General features: G+C 38.6%; 2 protein-coding genes across 2 annotated transcripts; both read right to left on the bottom strand.

Annotated features, from left to right (window-relative positions):
* Positions 1-2,438: 2,438 nt before the first annotated feature.
* Positions 2,439-8,075, bottom strand: LOC137731100 (AT-hook motif nuclear-localized protein 10). The gene is made up of 5 exons (XM_068470179.2): positions 7,277-8,075; positions 7,115-7,167; positions 4,761-4,892; positions 3,196-3,357; positions 2,439-3,043 (listed from the first exon to the last, which is right to left on the bottom strand). The coding sequence occupies exons 1-5, from the start codon at positions 7,791-7,793 to the stop codon at positions 2,765-2,767; spliced, it is 1,143 nt and encodes a 380-aa protein (XP_068326280.2). The 5' UTR covers positions 7,794-8,075; the 3' UTR covers positions 2,439-2,764.
* Positions 8,076-14,266: 6,191 nt separating this feature from the next.
* On the bottom strand, positions 14,267-17,398 carry LOC137730439 (mitochondrial carnitine/acylcarnitine carrier-like protein). Its single transcript, XM_088687289.1, has 4 exons — positions 17,028-17,398; positions 16,875-16,937; positions 15,250-15,641; positions 14,267-14,945 (listed from the first exon to the last, which is right to left on the bottom strand). Exons 3-4 carry the CDS (start codon positions 15,639-15,641, stop codon positions 14,444-14,446), a joined length of 894 nt encoding a protein of 297 aa, XP_088543415.1. The 5' UTR covers positions 16,875-16,937; positions 17,028-17,398; the 3' UTR covers positions 14,267-14,443.
* Positions 17,399-22,479: the final 5,081 nt, after the last annotated feature.

The raw sequence follows: 22,479 nt of genomic DNA, 5'->3' as shown, positions 1-22,479 counted from the left end.
TGTATATTATATGGTTTGGAGTGGCGCTTTGCTGGCGAAAGAGCCGTTGGAAGAATCGCATTGGTGGTAGGAAATTAGGAATTCGACTGCGACTTGCCGACTAGCAGGCGTCCGCGGACTGTGGGCCTACCCGCGCCTGCTGGCTGTTGGCGCGTTTATTTTTGGCATGCCATCGACACAAGAAGAAACTCACACTTATCAGATCGGTGGTGTCATTGACTAAATGCATATGTGAATTGGTTGCTTGAAATTTAACTTGATCATTCTTCGTTTTTCTTATTTTATGTTTAAGTAAATATTTTTAATCCCTTGAGTTGAGTATTATTTAATTCACATTCGGCAAAGATTTATGTTCTTATTTGTCATTCACCATAGAGGGATTCATAAATAAAATTATTATCTCCACAAAAATAAGTTATCAAATTTACAAGAAGAAAGACAAAATGTCGAATTGTGATTAGCCAAAAAGAAGGAATGGCTCCTAGAAAATTTTTGGGTCAACAACTTAACCACATGATTAATCTGATTACTCAATGAAATGATATCATGTCGTTAATTATTTGTCATGTAACTTAAGTTTAATGCAACAATAGGATATATTGATAGTATCAATCATACTAACGAAATATCGAAGTCAATAAGGCAACGACAGGCGTATTGATTTCTTTTAAAAATAAACTGTTTGAACGTAATTGTGATTATCATATTTCTTTTTCCTCTTTTTTTGGTCTTGTTTTTATTAGTGATATAGTTTATAGTAAGGTACGTTGTACATGTAGCATTACACTTTATAACCATTTATGTTGATGTGTCCCCTTCAAAATACAATAGGCCAACTAAAACGTCGTATGACTAAAAATTTCTAAAATCGTATTTCAACGATTAGATCACGTAGAGAGAGTATACATAACATTTGGAAAATAAATCAGTCATAATCATTATTTTGAGTCATGCTTGGATCATGAGGTATTTAAGTAGCATACAAGTCTAATATATAAACTAACATTGGACTTATGAGGCATATTATGCTTTCCAATTGCCTTCCTTCTTGAGACTTTTTTCGCCCGCGTGTTGCCTTAGTTGTCTTGTTAGGTAAACTTTAGCGAACCTAATGACTTTATGACGTGGTTTTAGAAGGTTTGGCCGATAAATGCCTTGTCGCTAACAATAATGTGTACATTTGGTTTCCACATTGCGCGTGTAAGCAGTGTTAATAATTTTTCAAATTAGGAACCATGTTATAAGGCCACACTTATTCAATGTTGAAAATGAATATCACATTGACGAGAAAATAAATCTTGTATGGACTTCTAAGTAAGTTGGACTACTCTTTATATTGCCAATTGATTTAATAGTGAAACCCTAACTTTCTTCATAGTATCAGAACAGGTTGTCCCACATATAAAGTTATGATCCAAGTCACCTTGTTTGTGTTGACCACGTTTTTGACTTGAAAAATGGCTACACGTGAGGGAGCGTGATGAGAATAAAATACATTAATGGGAAAAAGATTTTTGTATGGTTTTATAAGGAGTTGAGCATACTTCTCATATTATTAATTGATTTTATGATAAAATCTCAACTTTCTTCATTATGAGATTTTATTCTCAACATTAACGTCGCTATTTTTGGTTATTTGTTTTTATATCAAATTAATCATATGTTCGTGAGCATTATTAGAATTTAAGTGTGATGTATAAACTAGAAGTATGGATTAACATAAGTCATTGGATTAGACCCATGCACCTCCGTGGATATTACTACCTTGAAGTATCTTGGTTTTTAACATTTGATACATCAAGTTTTTTTCATCCCAGAGTGGTACCCGAAGTCATAATTTTGGGACACTTGTACATCTGTTAAGATTACTATTAAATCAATCGTTAAATGGTAACTTGACGCCCACATGAACAATGACTGAATGCCACGTGTCAATATAAGTCCACGTGGATAGTAAAAAATTTAAAATTTAAAATTTAAAATTAATAAAAATAAAAATAAAAATATTGGGCCGTCTCCTACCTCACCCCCGACCCTCCCTCCCTTTTCCCTCCCTTCTCTCCTCTGCACCCACCCAACCCTTCTCTCCTCTTCGACTTCCCGCACATCCACCCCTCCCTCTTCGACTCCACCCACCCAACCCTCCTCTCCCCTTCGACTCCCCGCACTCTAAACACGACACCTCCTGCTATCGTCGATTTTGATATGTTTTGTTTGACGGTGACGTTGAAAAAATGTTTTGAGAAATGATAAAAATTTCTAAACAGATAGCAAACAGTTTCCTCCCCCAAACATAGCCCAGGTGATTTTGAGAGTCAAAAACAGGCCCGACTTCCTGTAAGCAGAAGAAAATACAATAGGGAGCAGGGCAGATTCCATGACACGAGACGACCGGAAAAGCTGTAATAAGAATTCACGCAAGTTTAGAGCCAATGAAATTTGATACTCGTAACACCAATAAATACAAGGAAAAAAAAATATTTAAAATGCAAATTTCAACTCATGAGAAGGTAAAGAACAGGCGGCGTATTCTCAGCCATCAGCAATAGCCATGTTTCAATCATATGTAGAGAGGGAGAGAGACGAAGAAAAAAATGTTAACTACCATAACACGAAAAACTCAATAATCTAGAACTAAATAAGCCCCTCAGACTCGGAGTTGCTTCGGACAATGGAGGATATCAATCGGCATTTGAAATAAGAACGCAATCAGTCAAATGCGGTTGCTCTACTTGTAACCGGCTAGGAAGTATCATCGTCTTCTTCATTGTTGAGCTTGACCCCATAATTGATACATCTGCATATTATGAATCGGTTGATTTGCATTACTGTAGAGCACAGGTCCCCTGTTGCTGTTGTTGAGAGGACTGCTGCCATTCTCGTCTGACGACTCGCTTGACCCTCCTCCTTGAGAGGACGGGCTGGCTGCTGTCATTGGCGCACCAAAGTTCAACATTTGTGATGCTGGGGGAGAGGAAGTTCCCGACTTTACCAAGTTGGGGTTGGATTTTTTCCCGTCGGCAATGAAACTACCCACAATCACCTGCAGTTAAAATTCAAATTGAGCTAGAATAACAGGGTTATATTTTTTAACTTGAAAAGGTTCTCGCCCTGAATGTCCTTTACAACTACAGAAGGTGAACAGTCATAATTTCATATAACAGATACGCTGAGCAAATAATAGCAGAATGGTACCTGTACTGGTGATGCTGCCACAAGCATGCCAGCAACTCCACCTCCCAAAACTTGACCATCAGACCCTGCTAAGGATACACTCAAACCACCACTTCTGCTGCGATTCCCATTATTTTCAGAAAACAAGTAGGAACCTGACAGGGAAATAATCTCATATCGACCCTGCAAAGAAAATACAGAGCTAATAAAAATTTGGCAGAAAGAATAAATAAACTATTAAACAACCAATTATTAAAAACAAAAATCAGCTGGCTTTAATGAGATTGTCGAACAAATAAGACCAGAAATGGATAGCATGACATTGTAACATTGAGTGCTCAAACAAATTTGTGAATCCAATGGAAAGGGTATACATTTACCAGTGTATCGGTTTGTGTGTATGTGCAGTGGGCGTGAAAGTGAGTTATTGTGCTTGTGGAAAATCATATATGGGAGAAACTGCTCCAATTATATTCATATTTTGGAAGAGTATTGTAGAAGGTTTGAAGGTGCTGAGCTTCAGCAGCATATGCTAAATCTTCAAATCGTTAGAATACTTTATGTTCAAGTGTTAGTACTGCATTTCATTAATCTGTTTCAACTTTTCTCCATTCTTTGGATAACTAGTCTAAAAGGCATTGGTTTGATCTGCCTAGTTACAGATAAAGAGGTAACTCTACTATTTTTTCTTAACAACTTGTAAGAGCTCACGTCTCATGGCACGAGTTTGCTAACTCAATTAAGTTTATGTTAAATGGAAACCTTCTCTTCATCACAATGCATGGTCACCCACCCTTGGATTTGATAGGGTTGAAATTATAATTTTAAAAGCACATCCATTTATTATGCACCCCTGATATCAAATCCAAAGGCGGGTGACCAAGAGAACAGAACTCTTATGTTAATTACTTCTGACAGGAAGCAAAAATGGAAACTTATTTATGATGGATACTAAATGACATGGATATTCCATCAAGGACTAACATAATCATAGTATTAAAAAACCACAGGACCTACTAAGGTCCTCCATGAAAACCATTTTCATCCAAAAACAAAACCAATATCAAATTGTACTGATGTAACAGAAATTGATAATGTTATATCTGTTGGCCTCAATTTTTGTATAACGAGGATATACGGTGCAAGCTTACAGGGGATATAACCTATAGCCTCCAAACAATAAAAACATAGCATTCTTGGAGTAAACAAGAAAAAAAAATATGATGCATTTTCAAGGCAACAGCATTCCAGACTGAAAATAGTAGAAAATGAACTCTCACAAAAGAAGATGATCAGCTTGAGATGCCACAAGTCCACGCTACAAAATGACTCCTTTTTTTTTCTTAGATGATGACATATACTTTAAACAGATAACATCTTTTCTATAGGATACAAGAAAAGTATCTGCAAAATCAAGAAGAGGAAGATAACAACATAATTCTACAAGAAATGTATTTATCTCAAGTCCTCTCAAACTCATTTCTTATTCTCTAGATACTGCAATATCACAGTAAGCACATATAAAACAAAATATATAACTCCATTGTCCATTCAAACATAACTGTTTTAAAAACATCAAAAGTTACCTCATATGTGACAGTACCACCAGACATTGCTGGCTGGCGAAGGGTAACATTGCAGATGGCACCATTTGCAGAGAGAATGCAAACTGTGCGCGGACCCTGCTGTGAAAAGGCCATAACCTTTGCTGCTATATCCTGAAAACCATAAGGCCACACAAATGAGAATGCATACCATGACTGGGCAAATTTATTAATTATCTTTATTGTATTATGCTGAAAACTCGAATCGGAATTAAAATATGGAAAATGATAACATAGTCCTGAAGACGTAAATGCCATAAATCAGTGCATACAAAGAAATGCCAAGTGAAGTATGTGACCATTGTGGCCGATTAAAGCATTGCAGTATTAAAAAAAAAAAAAAAAAAAAAATTATCAGCATAAAAAGGATGCAAATATAATTACATAAATAAAAGAATAATCCTTTATATGGTCCAATGATGCAGATCAAAACAAAAATAACCCAAACAATCCAGGTTATCCCAAATGTTTGATTCGAGTAATTATAAAATCCAACAGCAACAAATTTAAAAATTTACATAAAAACCATGACCATTGGGTGAGAATAATGATTCTGTTTGTATGCAGAGACAGCCATATGTCTTAAGATAATTAACTTACAGATTGAATTATAATATAATGCATGCAGTAAACCATTGTTAAACTCAGGTACAATTATGTCTGATTTACATCATTGGAGGCACAACAGAAACAAAAGGAAAAACGTATTCATTCCTTGAAACCAAGGTTTGAAGGCTCTATGCACAAAATGTGGCATAGCTTATGCTTCTTATGTTATATCACTCATGCAAAATATCTCCAGCCTCAATCACAACAGATATTGCACTTTGCATACATATATCACTTTTAGTGAGCCATCACTTGTAGGGATCTGCAAATCATGGTGGCATCCAATCAACCCAGCCCAGTCGAGCAGGGTGAACCAAGTTTAAAATAATTGAAGTAATTATCTGTAAACCCATAAAACCACAAGAACTGATATGTGCTTTATCAAAATATTGAAAATGCCCGGTGTCACATACTCATGTCAATTACTTAATACTAATGGGGCTACTCCCACACTAATCCACCCAATTAGCCTTAATCCCTCAGATTTTCATCAAATTATATATCCCTGCTAATTTTCCAGCCTTTACTCACGCTCTAGCTTTCCTTCCTGCCACCATTACAGCACCACAGAACCAGTTGTTCCACCACATCTCTACCTATATCAGTCTCCTCTCAACTGCTTCAGTGCTCATCCCTCCTTATCGTGATTTCTCTCCTCATCTCTCTACACATCCCACCCTCTCATTACTTCCTTTGTCCGCACCATATTGTTGCACTGCTTCCCTTGCACTGTTCTCCTTCCTAAAGTGATTAATTAATTCTTATATTGGTTGATGGTTCTTATAACAGAAATTTGGAACACTTATTTTTAATCTGTTTTTTCTAATTTGTTCTTCAAAACATTTGAATATTGTTTCTTAATTGTTTTCCAATGACAGCAATACAAAATGTATTTTCAGCACTGTACCAAAAATGTCAATATTTAAGACATTTCCAATGACAACATGCAAAAGAAATTCACAAAAGATAAAAGTATTCCATACATAAACAACCATACTGAAAAACCTATTAAGTGGTATCTTCATTGGTTAAAACAAAAAGCAGGATATACGTGGCACATCCATTAACAACAATCTACTTAAATATTTTTCATTCCTTATTAAGAAAAGATGAAAGATTTTCTCACTTTATAGCCTAATTTCCTAATACTACCATGTAAGCACAATGACATTTGGTGCTACATATAGATTCCTGTCTTCTATAATCTTTTATGAATTAATTATTTTTTCATGATCACGACCACATAAATTGAAGAAATGACATGATTTTCCAAACAACAAAAACAAAAGAAACGCAGACAGAAACCAAATTATTAAAAGAAACAGCACTGAATAACACAAGCATTTACACAATCTAGAAACTACATTATATATTCTCTTCAGCTTTAGTATCAAACAACACAGTCAATATAATTTACACAGCTATTTCATTATACTACTCAAAGTCAATATTTCCCCCATTTATATGAACTAGAACTTCACTTCCCTTTCACACAACCATTAATGATTTTTTGTCAGTAAGGCACAACTATAAATGAGATTGAAGGTCATCCTTTATTGCACTAAAGTAACATTAGATTTATAAGTAAACATATATTTGAATGATGCATCTCCCCGATATATATAGAGATATAAACAACCCAAAAATAACAAATTTCTCCAAAGGAACTAATATAACTCACTCTTCACTGACTACAATTTGCTCTTCACATCAACAAAGTCACATACCTCACCGGCTTGCACCATAATAACATGAGGTGTGAATCCAACTCCGCCAGCTCCTGCACACAGCAAAACCAAACACCAATAAGCACAATGTACATCAGTAAACTACAAATCCACACCCAATTTTCGTTCTTTACAACAATTTCAAATCAGAATCTCAATTACCCAATGCGTCCAACTGCTTCTTGCCCGAACCTGGGGGCCTCCCCCGGTTTTTCTTGGCTGGGGGCTCCGAAGACATCGTGCCACTAGACTCTCCATGGGTCCCAGGTGCGGCCGAAGCCGAAGAAGGAATCTGCGTGGGCGTCAATCCCAAGGCAATGTTGCCGTCAGGCGAGTACTTCCTGGGCCGCCCTCTCTTCTTCTTGGCAGCCGAAGCCGAAGAAGAGTCGATGTTGAACGGTCCGCCACTGCCGCACGGCCTCAACGACCCGTCGTAGGGGCTCGGGCTCAGAGAATCCATCTGCGGTTTCGAAGTGGGCTGTTGTTGCTGCTGCTGCTGCTGCTGCTGCTGCTGGGCCACCGCGTTGAAAGGGAAGCGTCCCGGGTTGGGGGCGCCCATCATGGAGCCCGAATTAGGGTTTATGTTGGCGGTGGGCATAGAGGAGGGATATGAAGATGGCCCCACCATCATGTTCGGCTGCTGAGGCGGCTGTTGCTGCGGAACTTCCCGCGAATCCATTTGTGGGGGGATCAAGAAGGGGGCGAACTGATTTCGCAATGGGGTTGTTTGGATTCCGGGAAAATGGACTACTTAGAGAGAGAGAGAGGAGAGAGAGGAGAGAGAGTAGCGATGGTGGTGAAATTGAAAATCTAGCAGAGAAAAAGCGTTTGATTAAAAACTAGGGTTTAGATTTTGTTTTTAGGGTTTTAGTGATTATTGCGGCTTTCCCCCTTTTTATAATAAAACGAGTTTGTCTAATTTTTTGGCCAATGCCCGCTGCTGCGGATCTCTTTTTCTTTCGTACGTGGCAGGGAATCAGACTACTAATAAAACTCTTTCGTCCTCTTTTTTTTACTTTTTTTTTTTTTTTTTTATGGGTGGGTGACAGATGCCACACGAACAATCGAAATTACAAATGAAATAACTCTGGGCCGAGCTAGCCCACGATGTTAAAAAAAATAGTTATATTTTGTGTTTCATAATTTCATTTACTGTTCTAAAAGTTTTCATTTAATGTTGTTTAGACCCAGCTAGGCGCTTTGTTACCGTTCAGATTAATCGATAAGCGTTTGAAAATCAAAAAATGACGCATAGACGTGCGTAGGAGCCCACCGCCTAGGTCGCAATTGGATGAACACTTACTATATGTTTGTTCGTCGTGTTTCAATATGTACTAATACTTTATAATTTATATTTCGTTCTTCTGCAATTTATATATTCCAATACAATATGTATTTTTTTCAAGTATAAGTGGTCCTTTTTTTATATTTTATATAATAAGTTTAACATATAAAAAATGTATAGCGCCTTTTCTCCATTTAAGTTTGAATGTTTCTCTTTGTAGTTTAATGAATTTAATTTTCTTTTGGTGTTTGTAAAGGATGAATGAGAACCAAGATGAATGACCAAGGGAGAAGAACATGCTAGTCTTCTTTCTCCCCTAGGGCCAGCCTCCTTGAAGGAAAGAGAGAGATGTGCTCTCTCATTTCTTCAAAGAAAATCCCTATTAGGAAAAGGGTTATAGTTATCATTATATAGCCACTAACATTGAATGACACAATTGAAATTAAAACCAACTCTCCCTCCTCTCTATAGGCGGCTTTCTCTAGTTAGAGGGTCCTTGTGCCCTTTTGTATTTTCGTCGTCATACAACTTAAAATAATGGGCTTGACGATCCGAAGTTCATTGGGCCTTGAGGCCCAAAACTAATCCAAGGTCTTAAACATACTTATTCATTTGATTAATAACATATTAATTGACACACCCCGACCCAGAAAGTCCACTTGGACCCTGAATCGAGCTGTGCTGGCCGACACCTAGAAGGTGACGAAGCCATAAAATGTGATAGAGTGTAGAAAAATTTGAATAATTTGAACCTAAAAATTATTAATACCAGAGTGCGTTGCGAGCGGGAGCGAACCCATTTCACGCACGATGTCAGAGCATAAGTAAGGTACAGGAGTGTGGGTAAGAATCATACCCTTAGAAATATCCATCAATACTAAGATTCGCCATAGATTCTTGTCGATACAAACTCAGCAGCTAAAATCTAGAGGGCACCAAACAGAGAGTGTGAGTAAGCAATAAAACCAAGCTTCCCAAAGTTATTACCTCTCTAAAAGTAATGCCCCTAAATGTAAAACCTGTATCATTTTCCATAAGACAATACAACATATATACATATATCCAAACCATACTCAGAAATGGCCAGAACCACGGTTTGCCATCAACTCCACCATGCAATAATAAGTAGGCCAAATGAACTTAATCAATACAAAATGATATATCAGTCGGAGTCATCTAATATGACATGTACAACTTATCCATATCTCATCAATCATGGCTAGCATATAAGTCGGAGTCACCTATAGTGACCTGTACGACTTATCCATATCTCATCAATCATGGCTAGCATATAAGTCGGAGTCACCTATAGTGACCTGTACGACTTATTCATATCTCATCAATCATGGCTAGCCAATAGCTCAATAAGTATACATGCACACGAGTTAGAACCACCTAAAGTGGTCTGTACGACAAGATTGGGTGTAAATAAATACGCTCAAGTGCTACGATCACGTGAAGACTGTGCAAATAATCGCGGGTCACCTATGAGTCGGAACCACCTAAAGTGGTCTATACAACAGGACTGTGCACCTACCTTGGATCCAAGGTGAGCGTAAGGTGCAGGAGGTGAACATCACGTGAAGGACTGTGCCCTAGCCATGGGCGGGAGCACTAACACCGAGGTGCAGGTTTATGAGCTATATTATATCTCAACATAATCATACTCACTAGCATCACTAACATCAACATGTACTCACCTGAGGCTTACCTGGGCGTCCGCGGCGTCATATAGCACTTCAAAGCATTCACCATAATCAGGTCCAGGTAATATCCATATGAATATGCCATGATGCAATCTAAACCCAAACATTTCATGATATTCCCAAAATATATATAATACGGCGTAACATGTACAATCAATAACACCCTACTCCCAAACTATTTACTTTTGAGAGTAATCATTAGTGATAAGCCCAATTAGACCCTAGTTACATTAACTATCATACTTACCTTTCCTTACTTCAATTTCTTGATTCTTCACGCATTGATTTATGATCAACATTTAATCACCAAATCATAAAGCTAAATCTCACAATTCCCACCAATGTCCCTTACATTGCTCAATTCACTAAACAAGGCTATTGTCTCAATTATTTAATCTCATTTATTATATGGCTGCATCTAACGTCTTGTTAGACTGCCTACGTACCCTAAAAAGGGATCAAGCCATTCGTAGTTCGAAATGATTAATTGTAGGTAACAAGCATAGATCACTATAGAAGTGCTTGTGGAACTATCAATTATATGCCTATGAAAGAAAAAGGCCCACTCACCTGGAATCCACACTATGATTATCTTGCACGCACATCGAGACATCACGATCTATCGTCGTCTGTGACCAATTATCAAATCACGTCTCAAAGTTTTTACCGATAGAATACATAATTTACGTAAAACATATCCTCAAGGACCTTCAAGAATAATTTGAGACCCATTGACCAAAAGTTAACCGTCGATCAAAGATCGACGGTAGGGTCTACAACCCTGTATAGCTCGATTTGAAAGATCCGCATATCAGATTTCCAATCCACAACTCCCAACGATCCACAATATGTTTCTAGAATAACATATTAAAATTTCATTACTATCCAACGGTTGGATCTCCGCCAATTGCCCAAAACCAAGTGGACGTGAACATTTATTTTACTAACTTACAAATTCAATTCGGGAAGATCCGTACATCGGATTCCTGATCCATAAATTCCTATGATCTTTAAATATTATGTATTATAATCTATCCAAGTTTGGTGACGATCCAACGGTCGGATCGTTGATTCACATTTTCATCAAGCAACGTATCGTAACGAATTTAGGTTCCAACGATCAACCTATGTCATTCAAATAACAAAACTGAATTCAAGACATTCGACATAGCCTAAAAATAGCATTGGTGGCCCACTGGCCACGCGCCGCCGCGGGTGGCGGTCGGCCGCCCTGACTCGCTGGAAAATCCAACTATTTCCAAAAATTCTCAAACTTAACAAAAATGAAGATCTCAGTGAGTGGAGCAACTTTCATACCTGCCACGAAGTCAGAAAGTGGACGGAAGATGGTCAATTTTGCCCACAAAGCCGGCGGGTGCCGAAAACTTCCCGACATCGATTCATCGTCTACGGTGGTCCAACGGGGTCAAGGTTGGTTGGGTTTTGCTCCTGGGATGATGGGCTACAAAGCCCAAGTTGTGGCATCGGCCATCGCTTTGCCGATTTGCTGGAAAATCAAAAAGGGTGGCCGGAGCACTTGATTTTCCGTGGCCTCAAACCGCCACATCCCATGGTTAACAAAGGTGGTTCTTGGGTGGGTTTTGTAGAGGGGAATGAGAGCTTCAAGATGGTGGTGGTGGCATCGAAAAACTCCACCAGAGTTGGCCAGAATCAGCCTTGAAAGATGGGTAGTCGGAGAGGTGTACGGACGGAACCCACCCCCCCCCTTTTTTTATTCTTTCTTTCCTTTTTTTTTTCTCCTTTCTGATTTTTGGCTTCACCCCACAAAGTGGGGATTTAATTTAATTAACACTAAACCTTGAATAACCAATTTCGAACGTCCGTAACTATACCGTTATAATCCGGACTCGCAAACGGCTTTCGCCTATACGTTCGTACCAACGAGTACTATGAGGATATGCTAAAAGAATAAGTCCCACATCTCTCAAGTTGATGGTCAACGGAAGTCAAAGTCCTTACCTCTAAGGCAATTTCGTAAATTCACGCTTTTAAAATAAAATAAAAACGTAAAATTTGGAACGGGTTGTCACATTAATTAATCCTAACTATAAACAATTAAATTATGTAATTGTCCTTACTACACTCCATTATATTCTTCAATCATTACCTTATACAGTGTGCAATCCAATATTTAGCAAAGCAATGGGTGACTAAAACTCTTACAAAGAATTGAAACTTACTTTAGTGATTATACATCTTCAGGGCTTCCAAAAACCATGAATGACACCTAGCAGCATGTCATGGCTACCTAAGCTAAGTAGAAGAGGTGGAGAACCTATTCAGTTTAGGATTACAATGCAATACGGTCATTCTCTTTATCAATACTCTTGATCACTTTATTTAGTTAATAATTTTGGGGGAACTTTTAGGTCAAGGTGGACTTGGGTTTTGGGAACGTCCTCTTGTCTCCTTTGGGTTGGTTTCGTACCAAGTCCCGGAATATCTCGAAAGAATCAGCACATCTTAGGAAATATCTCGATCGGATCAATGACTTAAAGATGACATATTAAGTAAATAATGACTTGCTCAAGAGAAGCATGGTGTGGAAACTAGAAGATTATCAGTTTAGCATGAGAGAGAGAGAGAGAGAGAGAGAGAGAAAGAGAGAGAAAGAGAGAGAGTGAGAGTTAGCAGAGTTGCATGATGTTCTAGGTTGGATGATGTGGGTTTCCTAGGTTGGTAACAAGGCTTCTAATGCCATGAATGCTCAAAGGAAAAGCTATGAAAAATCACTAAGATTGTTGATGTGATTCTTTGGAGTTTAAGGTTGTTTGCACTAAGGGAGAGATTTCCTTAGCTTGGTGTAGTATATTCCTTTTAACGTTCTATCTTTTCTTCTAGGCTAAGTTCTTGCCCCCTTATTAATGGCTTATGATCTCCTTTTTGTAGGTGGATGACTCCCTTCTAGGGTTCCTAAGTAATCTCCAAATGTGGCTTGGTCTTCTGTCTTTTTTCCTCTTAGTTCTCTTGCCACTTCCGTTTTGGTGCAAGACAAGCTGACGCCGTTAGCCTCGTGATGCCTGCATTGGGCCTTCTTCCAGAGGCTCTACTTTCCCAGGGCCATCCTTCTACAGTCGTTACTTATGGTAACAGGTCACATGGCTTTCACACATTGTTCTTCTGCGTGAGCTGGTGAGGGAAAGTCAACTTCTCTCCTCATTAAATGCATGTTCTGCTGGGTGTTCACGTGATCTTAAGGCTTGTGGTTTGGTTTCTTCCTAACTAAGTTGGTCACCTTGCTAGGGAAACGAGGAAACTAAGTTTGGTTCTCTCTCAAACCTGCCTATGTGGATCACAAGGGTTTTGGACTTGGATCTTTAGGCTCCTAAGTAGCCCAAAGTCTTCCATAATATTGGTTCCATGAAAGCCCAATATTCTTCTGTAACCATCCACACCATAGTTTACTTGACAAACCCTAGGCATATGACTTGGGCTTATCTTAGATGAATAGTGATTAGCATGATAAGGTTTGGCGTGATAAATATATATGGATTTCCACGAGCATGGTGTGATTTACACAAATGCACGGCCTAATTAACGTAGCATGGCATCATTAGACATATGAACCTTTTTTGATTCCACACCTTGACATGTATTTTTAGGCTAAGCTTGAGGCTTGTATGACAATCAGGCTTTGAGGCTTGATTCGGCTTGTATGTGACATTTTTTGGGCCTCAAAAATAGTTTATTCATGTCTATTATCCAATATTCGGTGGCCGTTTCCAGCAAATGAGCTAGGTGGGCTTGGGTCTTGTGCAATTGTCTTGGCCCACAAAATATGGCTAAATTCAAAGAAAATGGGTTGGAATTGGTACTTTTCCTTAAAATTAGTTTTTATTTTTTTATTTTATATATATATATATATATATATATATATATATATTAAACCTGTATGCATAATTTACCTTTTGAAATTTGGGTAGATTCAGATTTTGATAGTTTTAATGTATAGGAGAAATCTGGATTCTGGTGCTTCCCACATGCTTCTTTGATGTTAACAGTGTTGAACTAAACTTGTACCCTCAAAGTAACATTTAAAAGGAGGCTGCATTTGGGTATAATCAATTTGGCTTCTACCTACGACATCCGACGTCGGATGCAAGACATCTGCAAGAGTTACTACTTTCTAGGGAAAGAAAAGAAGAGAAAACCAGTGCATGTAATATGATTGGTAAAAGAATGTCTCCTCCAGCAACAGAAGTGTTGTTACAAAGAATGGAGGATCCTAGTACCCAACCACAAGTTCATGTATAGAAAAACTGCTTCCGAATCAAAAAACAAAAATCGACAGCGACCAATTAGCCCGAAAATAAATTGTCATCCCAAACTTGACCTTGTGACCTCATAGGCCAAGAAGCATGCTGCATTAGCCGGAATACTTCTACCCATAGCTGGTCCAAAGCCCTTATAGAGGCCTTTGACTCCCTCCGAGGCAAGAATCTTTTTAAAGGCATCAACTGACCCCGAATACTTGGGATTTTTGAAATCATCTACCTGGATTACACTCTTGACAACATCAGTTGGGTAGACGAAGCCCCAGAACGCGGCTCCCCCCAATCCTCCAGCCACTATCAAAGATCCTCTTCCCAAGCCGGAAGTGTCCTGGCCTCCAGCAAAGAACTGCTTGAGGGCTTCATAGACACCAAACATTGCAGCATTTCCAGGTATTTCGCGTGCCATAGTAGGAACCAACCCCTTGAACAGACCCCTCACACCACCTTCCGACCTAAGTACCCGCTTGGCCACATCCAACGGACCTCCATACTTCACTGCACCACCCACTGAGCCAGCATCCCCCAATGCACTCTGGGCTTGCAACCTGTTCTAACATGAAATCCAAACAGAATGTATCCTAATTCCTTATTGAAATGGCAAAGTGATGAACTTTGAATTTAAACCTTTTCACTAAAAAGTTGATTTTAATGAAAAAATCAGTCTGTAAATACAAACCTTACACCATGATTGAAAACGCAAGTGAAAGGAAAGGAATAGATTAAGGTGTTTAACTACATTTCTTTCAAGGAACAAAACTAGTATCACTTTAAATTCTCCATGACACTCGGCTGAGAGTGGTTACAGACATATTACGCAAGACCCAAATAGAAAATAGTCATTAAACTGACCTGCACTTGATCAACTCAGTAGGGCATGCCAGAAAGGACACTGCTACTCCAGCCCCTCCCCCACAAATGACCTGCTGACTAACTGTAAGCGGGGCACCAGGTTGAGACCTTAACAAGGTCTCCATTTGCCCTCTTACGGTGAAGAGGACAGCATTGAAGGCTGCAACAGTGGCAAGTGGAGCTCCCATTCCTTTGTAGAGACCCGCAGCTCCCTCAGCTGATAACGTCTGCTTGACAGCATCAATAGCACCTGAGAACTTGGGAGGTTGTCCTGGAAGTGGAGTAGGCTGGCTTTGGAGTTTAACCTTTATGGTATCAAATGGGTGGCCAACTACTAACTGTGCTACGCCTCCCACAGTCCCAGCAGCTAAGTCCTTAACTACTTCCCCCATCTGCATATTCAGAATTAGAAAACCAAAATAGTGAATTATGAATATAATACGCAAGGACCTTCCCGAGAAGTTTGATGGAATAATGGTTCTCCTAAAAATTAACAATCTACAGCCAGACACCCAAATTTTTTTTCAATGCAGAGAACTTTTTGAAACATCACCTTATACATCTCTGTCCATGTGGTATGTCAATTTGTAGATACAAATTTGATGCATGACAAAGCGAATACTATGTCGGAAGTATTCTGTTTGTATCAACTAGGTCTTTTGATTGTTGTAAGACTCTGGTAGGTCCTATTCATTGAGAAATTATGGAACAAAAAGAGACTACAAACATCACACCACTAGGATTCTAGAAATCACCATCAGCGGCCTTAGTACTATTCCAGTCACCTAAAAGTAATTTTCAAATGTTTCCGGAAAGCTGCAAATGGATTATGTAAAGAAACAACACACGATTCTATCATCGGAGTCTTTAATAACAATCAATGGATTTTCACTCATTGGAAACAAATCACAAATAGAAATCCATACAAGTAATCAGCAAAACTGCAAGACTCAAGTAATCAGCAATCACCAAAAAGAAATATCACCATTCAAATTTCCTATGCTATGATAATACCTACACAATTGGGTTTTATTACTTGAAATCTCGAACAGAAACATTTGGTGAACGGATTAAGAATAAAAAGCACAAAAACATTTAGCTAGCTTTTGCATTCCGTCCTACATTTCTACTTTCCCGTAAAAAGCTCATGTAGTGCGGATTCACAGCCAGTACTGAAAACAAATATTCAACACTTAACCATATGTCACACTATAGCTTTATTTCAAAGATTCAGTTTACTAATTTCATATTATTCATTGAAAAGTAATGTACATTGTAATTGAATACCCCAAAATTTAAATACAAAGTTAGCAATAGATTGTAACTAAAGAAAGTGATTGCTGAAACGGAGAAGATGAAAGGGTTATGCTTTTACCCATATGTCAAACATGCTTTGTAATTTTTAAATTTTACAACTCAAGGATTAAGATAATGGCTGAAATGGAATCTATGGTTTTTCAGGTGAGCAAGAGGCGAAAAAGAGTGTGTGAAAATCAGCTTGTATGTAAATCATCGAAATGCTCCAATTTTGCAGTTTATTGAATCTAAATATCAGAAACATGATAAACAATCAAAGACATGCGCATTGGATAGAATTGAAGCACAAAAAAGGCGAAGAATCTTACTTGGCAAATAAATGGTGGCACCCAAAACCAAAGGAAAAGCTCGTGAGTTCAAGATGGTCCAATCTGCAAGGACCCAAGAATCATTAGATCATTAAATAGAATCTGTGAAACCAAAAAACCAAAAACAAGAAAAACCAAAGCGGTAAAGATTACCAGAGATTTAGAAAAAGTAGTTCGGTGAATGTTAAAATTGTAAGAGGACTACAATCTGTGAATAATAAGGGAAGGAGTTGAATCTTGGGGGATATCAGAACCACATGAGACTGCTTATGTGGGACGAGATTACACACACCAACCACCAGCTCCGTTACTGATGGAGTGTGAACTGGAAGAGGGAGAGAGAGTTTATAGGTGTGGTTGAGCGAGAGAGAGAGAGAGAGAGAGAGAGGAATCACATTGAGAGAGAGAAAGAGAGAGAGAGAGAGAGAGAGAGAGGACGCAGTGGTTGGGCAAAACTGAGGTAGGAAAAGCCAATCACTGCCACTCTCCGTCTCTCGGTCTCCGTCTCTCCCACTCTCTTGTGCTTTCCATTTGAGTTGGGAGCTTATATTTATAGGCAACAGACGAGTGCATAAATGTCTGTATCATGTGACTCGACTCTCCGAGTTCGGAATTCAATTTTTACATAGCGCCTGTACACTGCCATGGTAACTGTCTCGTGCTAATAACACTAAAAATATGTGAAAAAAAATAGCAACGTCCTTACATAATTAGCACACGTAATAATATACTCGTGTCATGTAAGTTCTTCTTATGAGTTCGGGTAATTTTGGTTGCATTCGAATTTTGAGGATGGGCTTCCATCAACCATGTGTCATCTGGTTGAGAAAAACATACCATGACACATTAGTAAGAGAAACTTCTATGGGCCAGCCGCCCATATTTTTTGTTCTTGCATTCAACGTTGCTAACGTTATCCGAAGTGAGAGCTACAGCATTGCCGTCACGAGAGAAAATTGTTTGAATAGAAGTTGCCATGTGGCATGTAAATAATGGTTAATAATTTTAAGCTCATAAAACAAAATCAAGAGAGAATAATAACGTTTCTTTTTTTTTTTTCTTTGAAGTCTTCATTCCAAATTTTATTCTCATTATCTTTTCCATAATTATCTCTATTCAATGTATTCATTGCATAAAATATTCTTACCAACTTTGTAGTTGGAGATTTTCTTGCATCCAGAAAGTTGCTGCAGTTACTTGTTAACTAATTATCAAGGCTAAACAAAAAAAAGAGTACTTCACTTCTAATTTAAGCACTAAAAATCGTTTACCTAAAAAAAATGCTAATTATTTTGAAAGTAATGACCTCTTCACATTATCTTTTAAAAGCATTCTCTAGATTACTTTTCAAAACTGCTTTCATAAGAAATAGACTAGAGTCTTTTAACCTTTATTTTTTATTTTTTTTTTAATTATAAATAAACCTGATATAAGTCCAATTTTACGAGTCATTATTGAGTTTAGTACACTTTGCTGGGTTAGGACTATTCACAGATTATCCACATTAGTTTTTCAATTGTCTTTTTTTTATTAAACTGTGGTAAATCTCATCCCTTATTTACAGGTCTATCTTTTACTCAATTTTAGGATTAATATAAGAATTAAATATTGTTTATTCTTCTTCCGCTCCTAACTTGTATCTCAATTTTTTCGTTTGCCTCCACATAGCTTAACTATGTTAACTAATATAAGTTGTATATACTATACATGACACACCCCGACCGGAGTCGAGACGTGCTGGCCGTCACTCGAAGGTGACGTAACCAAAAGTGTGAGTGATGTAAAAAAAATGTGAATAAATTAAAACTGAAACTAGAACTTATTTAAACTAATAAAGTGATTGCACAGTAGTGGGTAGAACCCATAAACTACAAATATTCCGAGCATAGATAACATAAGGGTAAAGCAGTCGAACTAGAGAAGTACTTATTATACAACTGGGATAAGTTCCTACGTTAAGATGAAGATATGTCAGAATCGCCGGGTAATCCTCAAGTGCCACAGAGTAGGTCAGTTATCTAGGACTTGGAGGGGTGAAAAACAGAAGGGTGAGTAGGCACAAAAATAAAGGTTTATAAAACACGTTTATTTTCTAAACATACTAACCCCTCGCTGTAAAACATGTGTAGTCTCCAGAAAATCATACTACGTATAGGTATGAAATCAAATGCATGCCAATAGTAAATCTAAAAGTATGTCACAACACTATAAGTCAATAGCAATATAAATATAATCATGTGCTCAACAATCTATACTAGCACGCAAGTCGAAGTCGCCTAATGCGACCTGTACGATTGCACCTATTGCTTATCAATATATGCTATCACACGAGTCAGAGTTGCCTAATACGACATGTACGAGAGGACTGGGTGTAATATATATGCTCTTGTGCTACGATCACGTGAAGACTGGAGATAATCGCGATCACCTACGAGTCAGAGTCACCTACTGCGACCTGTACGACAGGACTGGCACCTACTTGGATCCAAGGCGAGCATGCAGTGAGGGAGGTGAACATTAGGGCTGGGCAAACAGGTCCTGGACCCGTGGGTCGAGGCGGGTCCATTTAATTAATGGGGCGGGGCGGGTACAAATTTGATAGAAAATGGGCCCCCGACCTGAACCTTTTCAACCATTCATTATAGGGAGATTAAATTTTCACCATTGATTTCTAACATCTAGATCTCGAATTCCGAAATCCTCCCAACTTCTCTAGTCTCAACCTCGATCTTGATCTCGATCTTGATTTCTTCGTTTCAACAACCATTTTCTTTGCACAAGTACTACCTACTGTTGCAATCACCCATATTCTCCTTCCCCTCTCCTCTGCAGCAATCACCATCACTGCTGCAAACAAACCTAAACACACTACTGCAAACCACAGTGGAGGTGAGCGTGCAGCATGAGAACTACATGGATGACGGACGCTTGTAGGATTTTCTCGCAGCGACTAAGGAAAGAGCTTGGAGCCTTGGATGAGGTGATGTCGATGTGCTTAGGTAATTGTAAAGGAGAGTGGGATACTAAAAATTGATTGACTTCATCGCTCCAGTTCTCTTATTTGTCTTCGGCGGCACCCTCTTCCTGTCCTGATTCGATTTTGAACTTGATCGAGTGCAAATTCAATTGGGAAAATTAGAAGAAAAAAAAAAAAAAAAAGACATGGTACCCGTAGGAACCAGCCCGTTTTATACGGGTCGGGTTAGGTTCGATTCTCAGTTTTAAAATAGTAAAATCTGCCCAACCCCGTCCTGTTGTATTTTCAAGCAGGTCCGGTCCCTCCAATTTTGGGCCCCGCCCTACCCGTGCCCACCCCTAGTGAACATCATATGAAAGACTGGCCCTGGCCCGGGGTGCAACAATGATGAACGAACTGTATGAATGTATGCATGCCATAATGATTCAATGATTTTAATCAGCATAATACACTTACTTGAACTTACCTGAGCATCCGTGGGATTATTTATCATTTCACAACAATACAATATTTATGAGCAGATAAAATGCATATGAACATGCCATGACAATAGGTAAATCTCAACCGCATAATAGCATTTTTGAAATAAATAAATCATGGCATAGTACGCATATCAATTTAAAAGCATTTGTGGAAACTATAAAGTGTGTGTGTGTGTGTGTATAACAAAGTGCCTACTCACTGATATGTAGAAAGATCGTAGCCCCCTAGCCTCGCTTGTCCACGTACATCCTTAGGTTAAGTCTCCCCTATATGTGAAACAAGTAACAATAATTAACTAAATAACACATATGCGAAAAAGCTAGGAAAAACTCCCTATATTTTGCTCAAATGGAAGGTTTGAATATACGAAAATGTTTTACTCGAAGTCACGGACCTGCATGTGTCAACCACTCGCCGGCCGAAGGTCAGACGCGCCCTCACGTGCCGCCCAACCCATGGCCACACGCGTGGCCAAGTGCAGGCACGTGCACGGCAGAAGCTAACAGCCATCAAGAATATTTCGTTAAATAGTTAACAGAGTTTAACGGCGTTACCTAACGCCGTTAAAATATTCCATCAACTTTGACAGAATATTCTTTGTCTTCTCTGATGAGCCTCGCCGTTCGCCACCGTCTGGTTTCGCCGGTTTCTGAGAAATTTTCAAAATTGCATAACTTCTTCATTTCTTAACCATTTTTGACCAACTTTATATAGAAATGAAGCTCTTGAGGAGAAGAACAATATTATACCTTCAAAAGTCCAAAAAGTGGACAGAAGTGACCTGAAAATAGCTTGAAAGGTTTGGCCAAAAACTCAACTCCTTGAACTCGCTACTTTCGATGTCAACTCGACTCCAAACTTAGTCTAAGGACTTCAATGGGTTGTGTAGAAGCTTCCCCATGTTCTAAAACCTTGTGACTCAGCCTAAAACTCGTCGGAGGAAAACTCACCGAGTTAAACCTTCTGATTTGGCGAGTCAAAACTTGTCTGTTTCATGATCTGAGGGTACGGTTGTGATTGTGAGTTCAAGGGGAGTTTAATGGTAGTGTTTTGGGAGTCGATCTAGGGAGTTTGGACATCGAACTTGCTAGTTGCAAAGAGAAAAGAGGTTTCCGGGAGAGAGATAGAGAAGGAAAAGAGAGAGATAGAGTGAATATAGTTTCTGATTGGGGGAAAGAGAGTAGGATCATATTTAATTGGATGAGAGGGAAGGTTCTGATTGGTGAAGAGGGAATTAGGGAAAATGAGTGAAGGTGAGGGTTTAAGGGAAAACAAATTTGATTGGTGGGACAATTGGGAGACACAGATCCACTTTTGAGGATAAGGGATTGGATTTCAGATTTTGTACAATTTTAAATGCACACGATCTGTATCCTTAACAGTGTTTCTGATACTGTAAATTTGTACGTGTGTGTACAATATACCCGTGGTTAACGTACTTTAACGGAGCGTAAATTTTTCGTTATAGATCCAATTTGGGTCTAACTCGCGCCCACGCATTCGTAACAACGAGTACCATTTAATGACGATGGCGAGAAGAACGATTTAAAGCTGCATAATCACATCCACATCACTTTGCCAACAAGGGCATAAATGTTAGTTTACACACTCGGGGAGAATTTACATAGGAAATTAGGGATGTGTTGTCACAATACATATCAGAATACATACTAGTATAGATTTATAAATGTATGGAAGATAAAGTTTCTTTGAACTATTTTCATGAATGATAGGTATATTAATTTTTAATTATTTTCGTAAATACCTTTATCACAAGTTAAATATATATTTTCAAACTATGGTCTAGGTATCATATATGATCACCATCTTACCACATCTTATTCATTATTGGTATTGTACATAATTAAAACTGTCACGCTCAGATCCCGATATATGTTCAGGATCGACACCTGATGCTCAGGTGTAAGGTGCGAGGAATACAAATAAGTTACATGCTCCCCTACCAATGCATTTTTACATCCCGCAGCTTAGGTAGATCGCTTAGCCTCATTCATCTTTGGCGCAAGAGCACTCGACCAGTGAACCATTACGCACTCTTTTAAGGGTGGCTGTTTCTAGGCAACCCTCCTGACTGTCTCAAATACGAGTACTAAAATTCACAATATTTACACCAAAAGTAAGGTG

Source organism: Pyrus communis, chromosome 16, assembly GCF_041283825.1.
Source record: "Pyrus communis isolate YQ-2024b chromosome 16, ASM4128382v1, whole genome shotgun sequence".
Classification (NCBI taxonomy): Eukaryota; Viridiplantae; Streptophyta; class Magnoliopsida; order Rosales; family Rosaceae; genus Pyrus; species Pyrus communis.
Note: the sequence above shows the minus strand (reverse complement) of the source record. Positions and strands in the feature narration are given on the sequence as shown.

What these genes read in the sequence shown, in the direction of transcription:
- LOC137731100 (XM_068470179.2), bottom strand. Translation starts at nt 7,793, where the DNA reads ATGGATTCGCGGGAAGTTCCGCAGCAACAGCCGCCTCAGCAGCCGAAC. An exon ending in TTATGGTGCAAGCCGGTGAG is followed by an intron (nt 4,893 to 7,114) that starts GTATGTGACTTT and finishes TATGGTTTTCAG; the next exon opens with GATATAGCAGCAAAGGTTAT. An exon ending in GTGGTACTGTCACATATGAG is followed by an intron (nt 3,358 to 4,760) that starts GTAACTTTTGAT and finishes TTTTCTTTGCAG; the next exon opens with GGTCGATATGAGATTATTTC.
- LOC137730439 (XM_088687289.1), bottom strand. Translation starts at nt 15,641, where the DNA reads ATGGGGGAAGTAGTTAAGGACTTAGCTGCTGGGACTGTGGGAGGCGTA. An exon ending in ACTGAGTTGATCAAGTGCAG is followed by an intron (nt 14,946 to 15,249) that starts GTCAGTTTAATG and finishes ATGTTAGAACAG; the next exon opens with GTTGCAAGCCCAGAGTGCAT.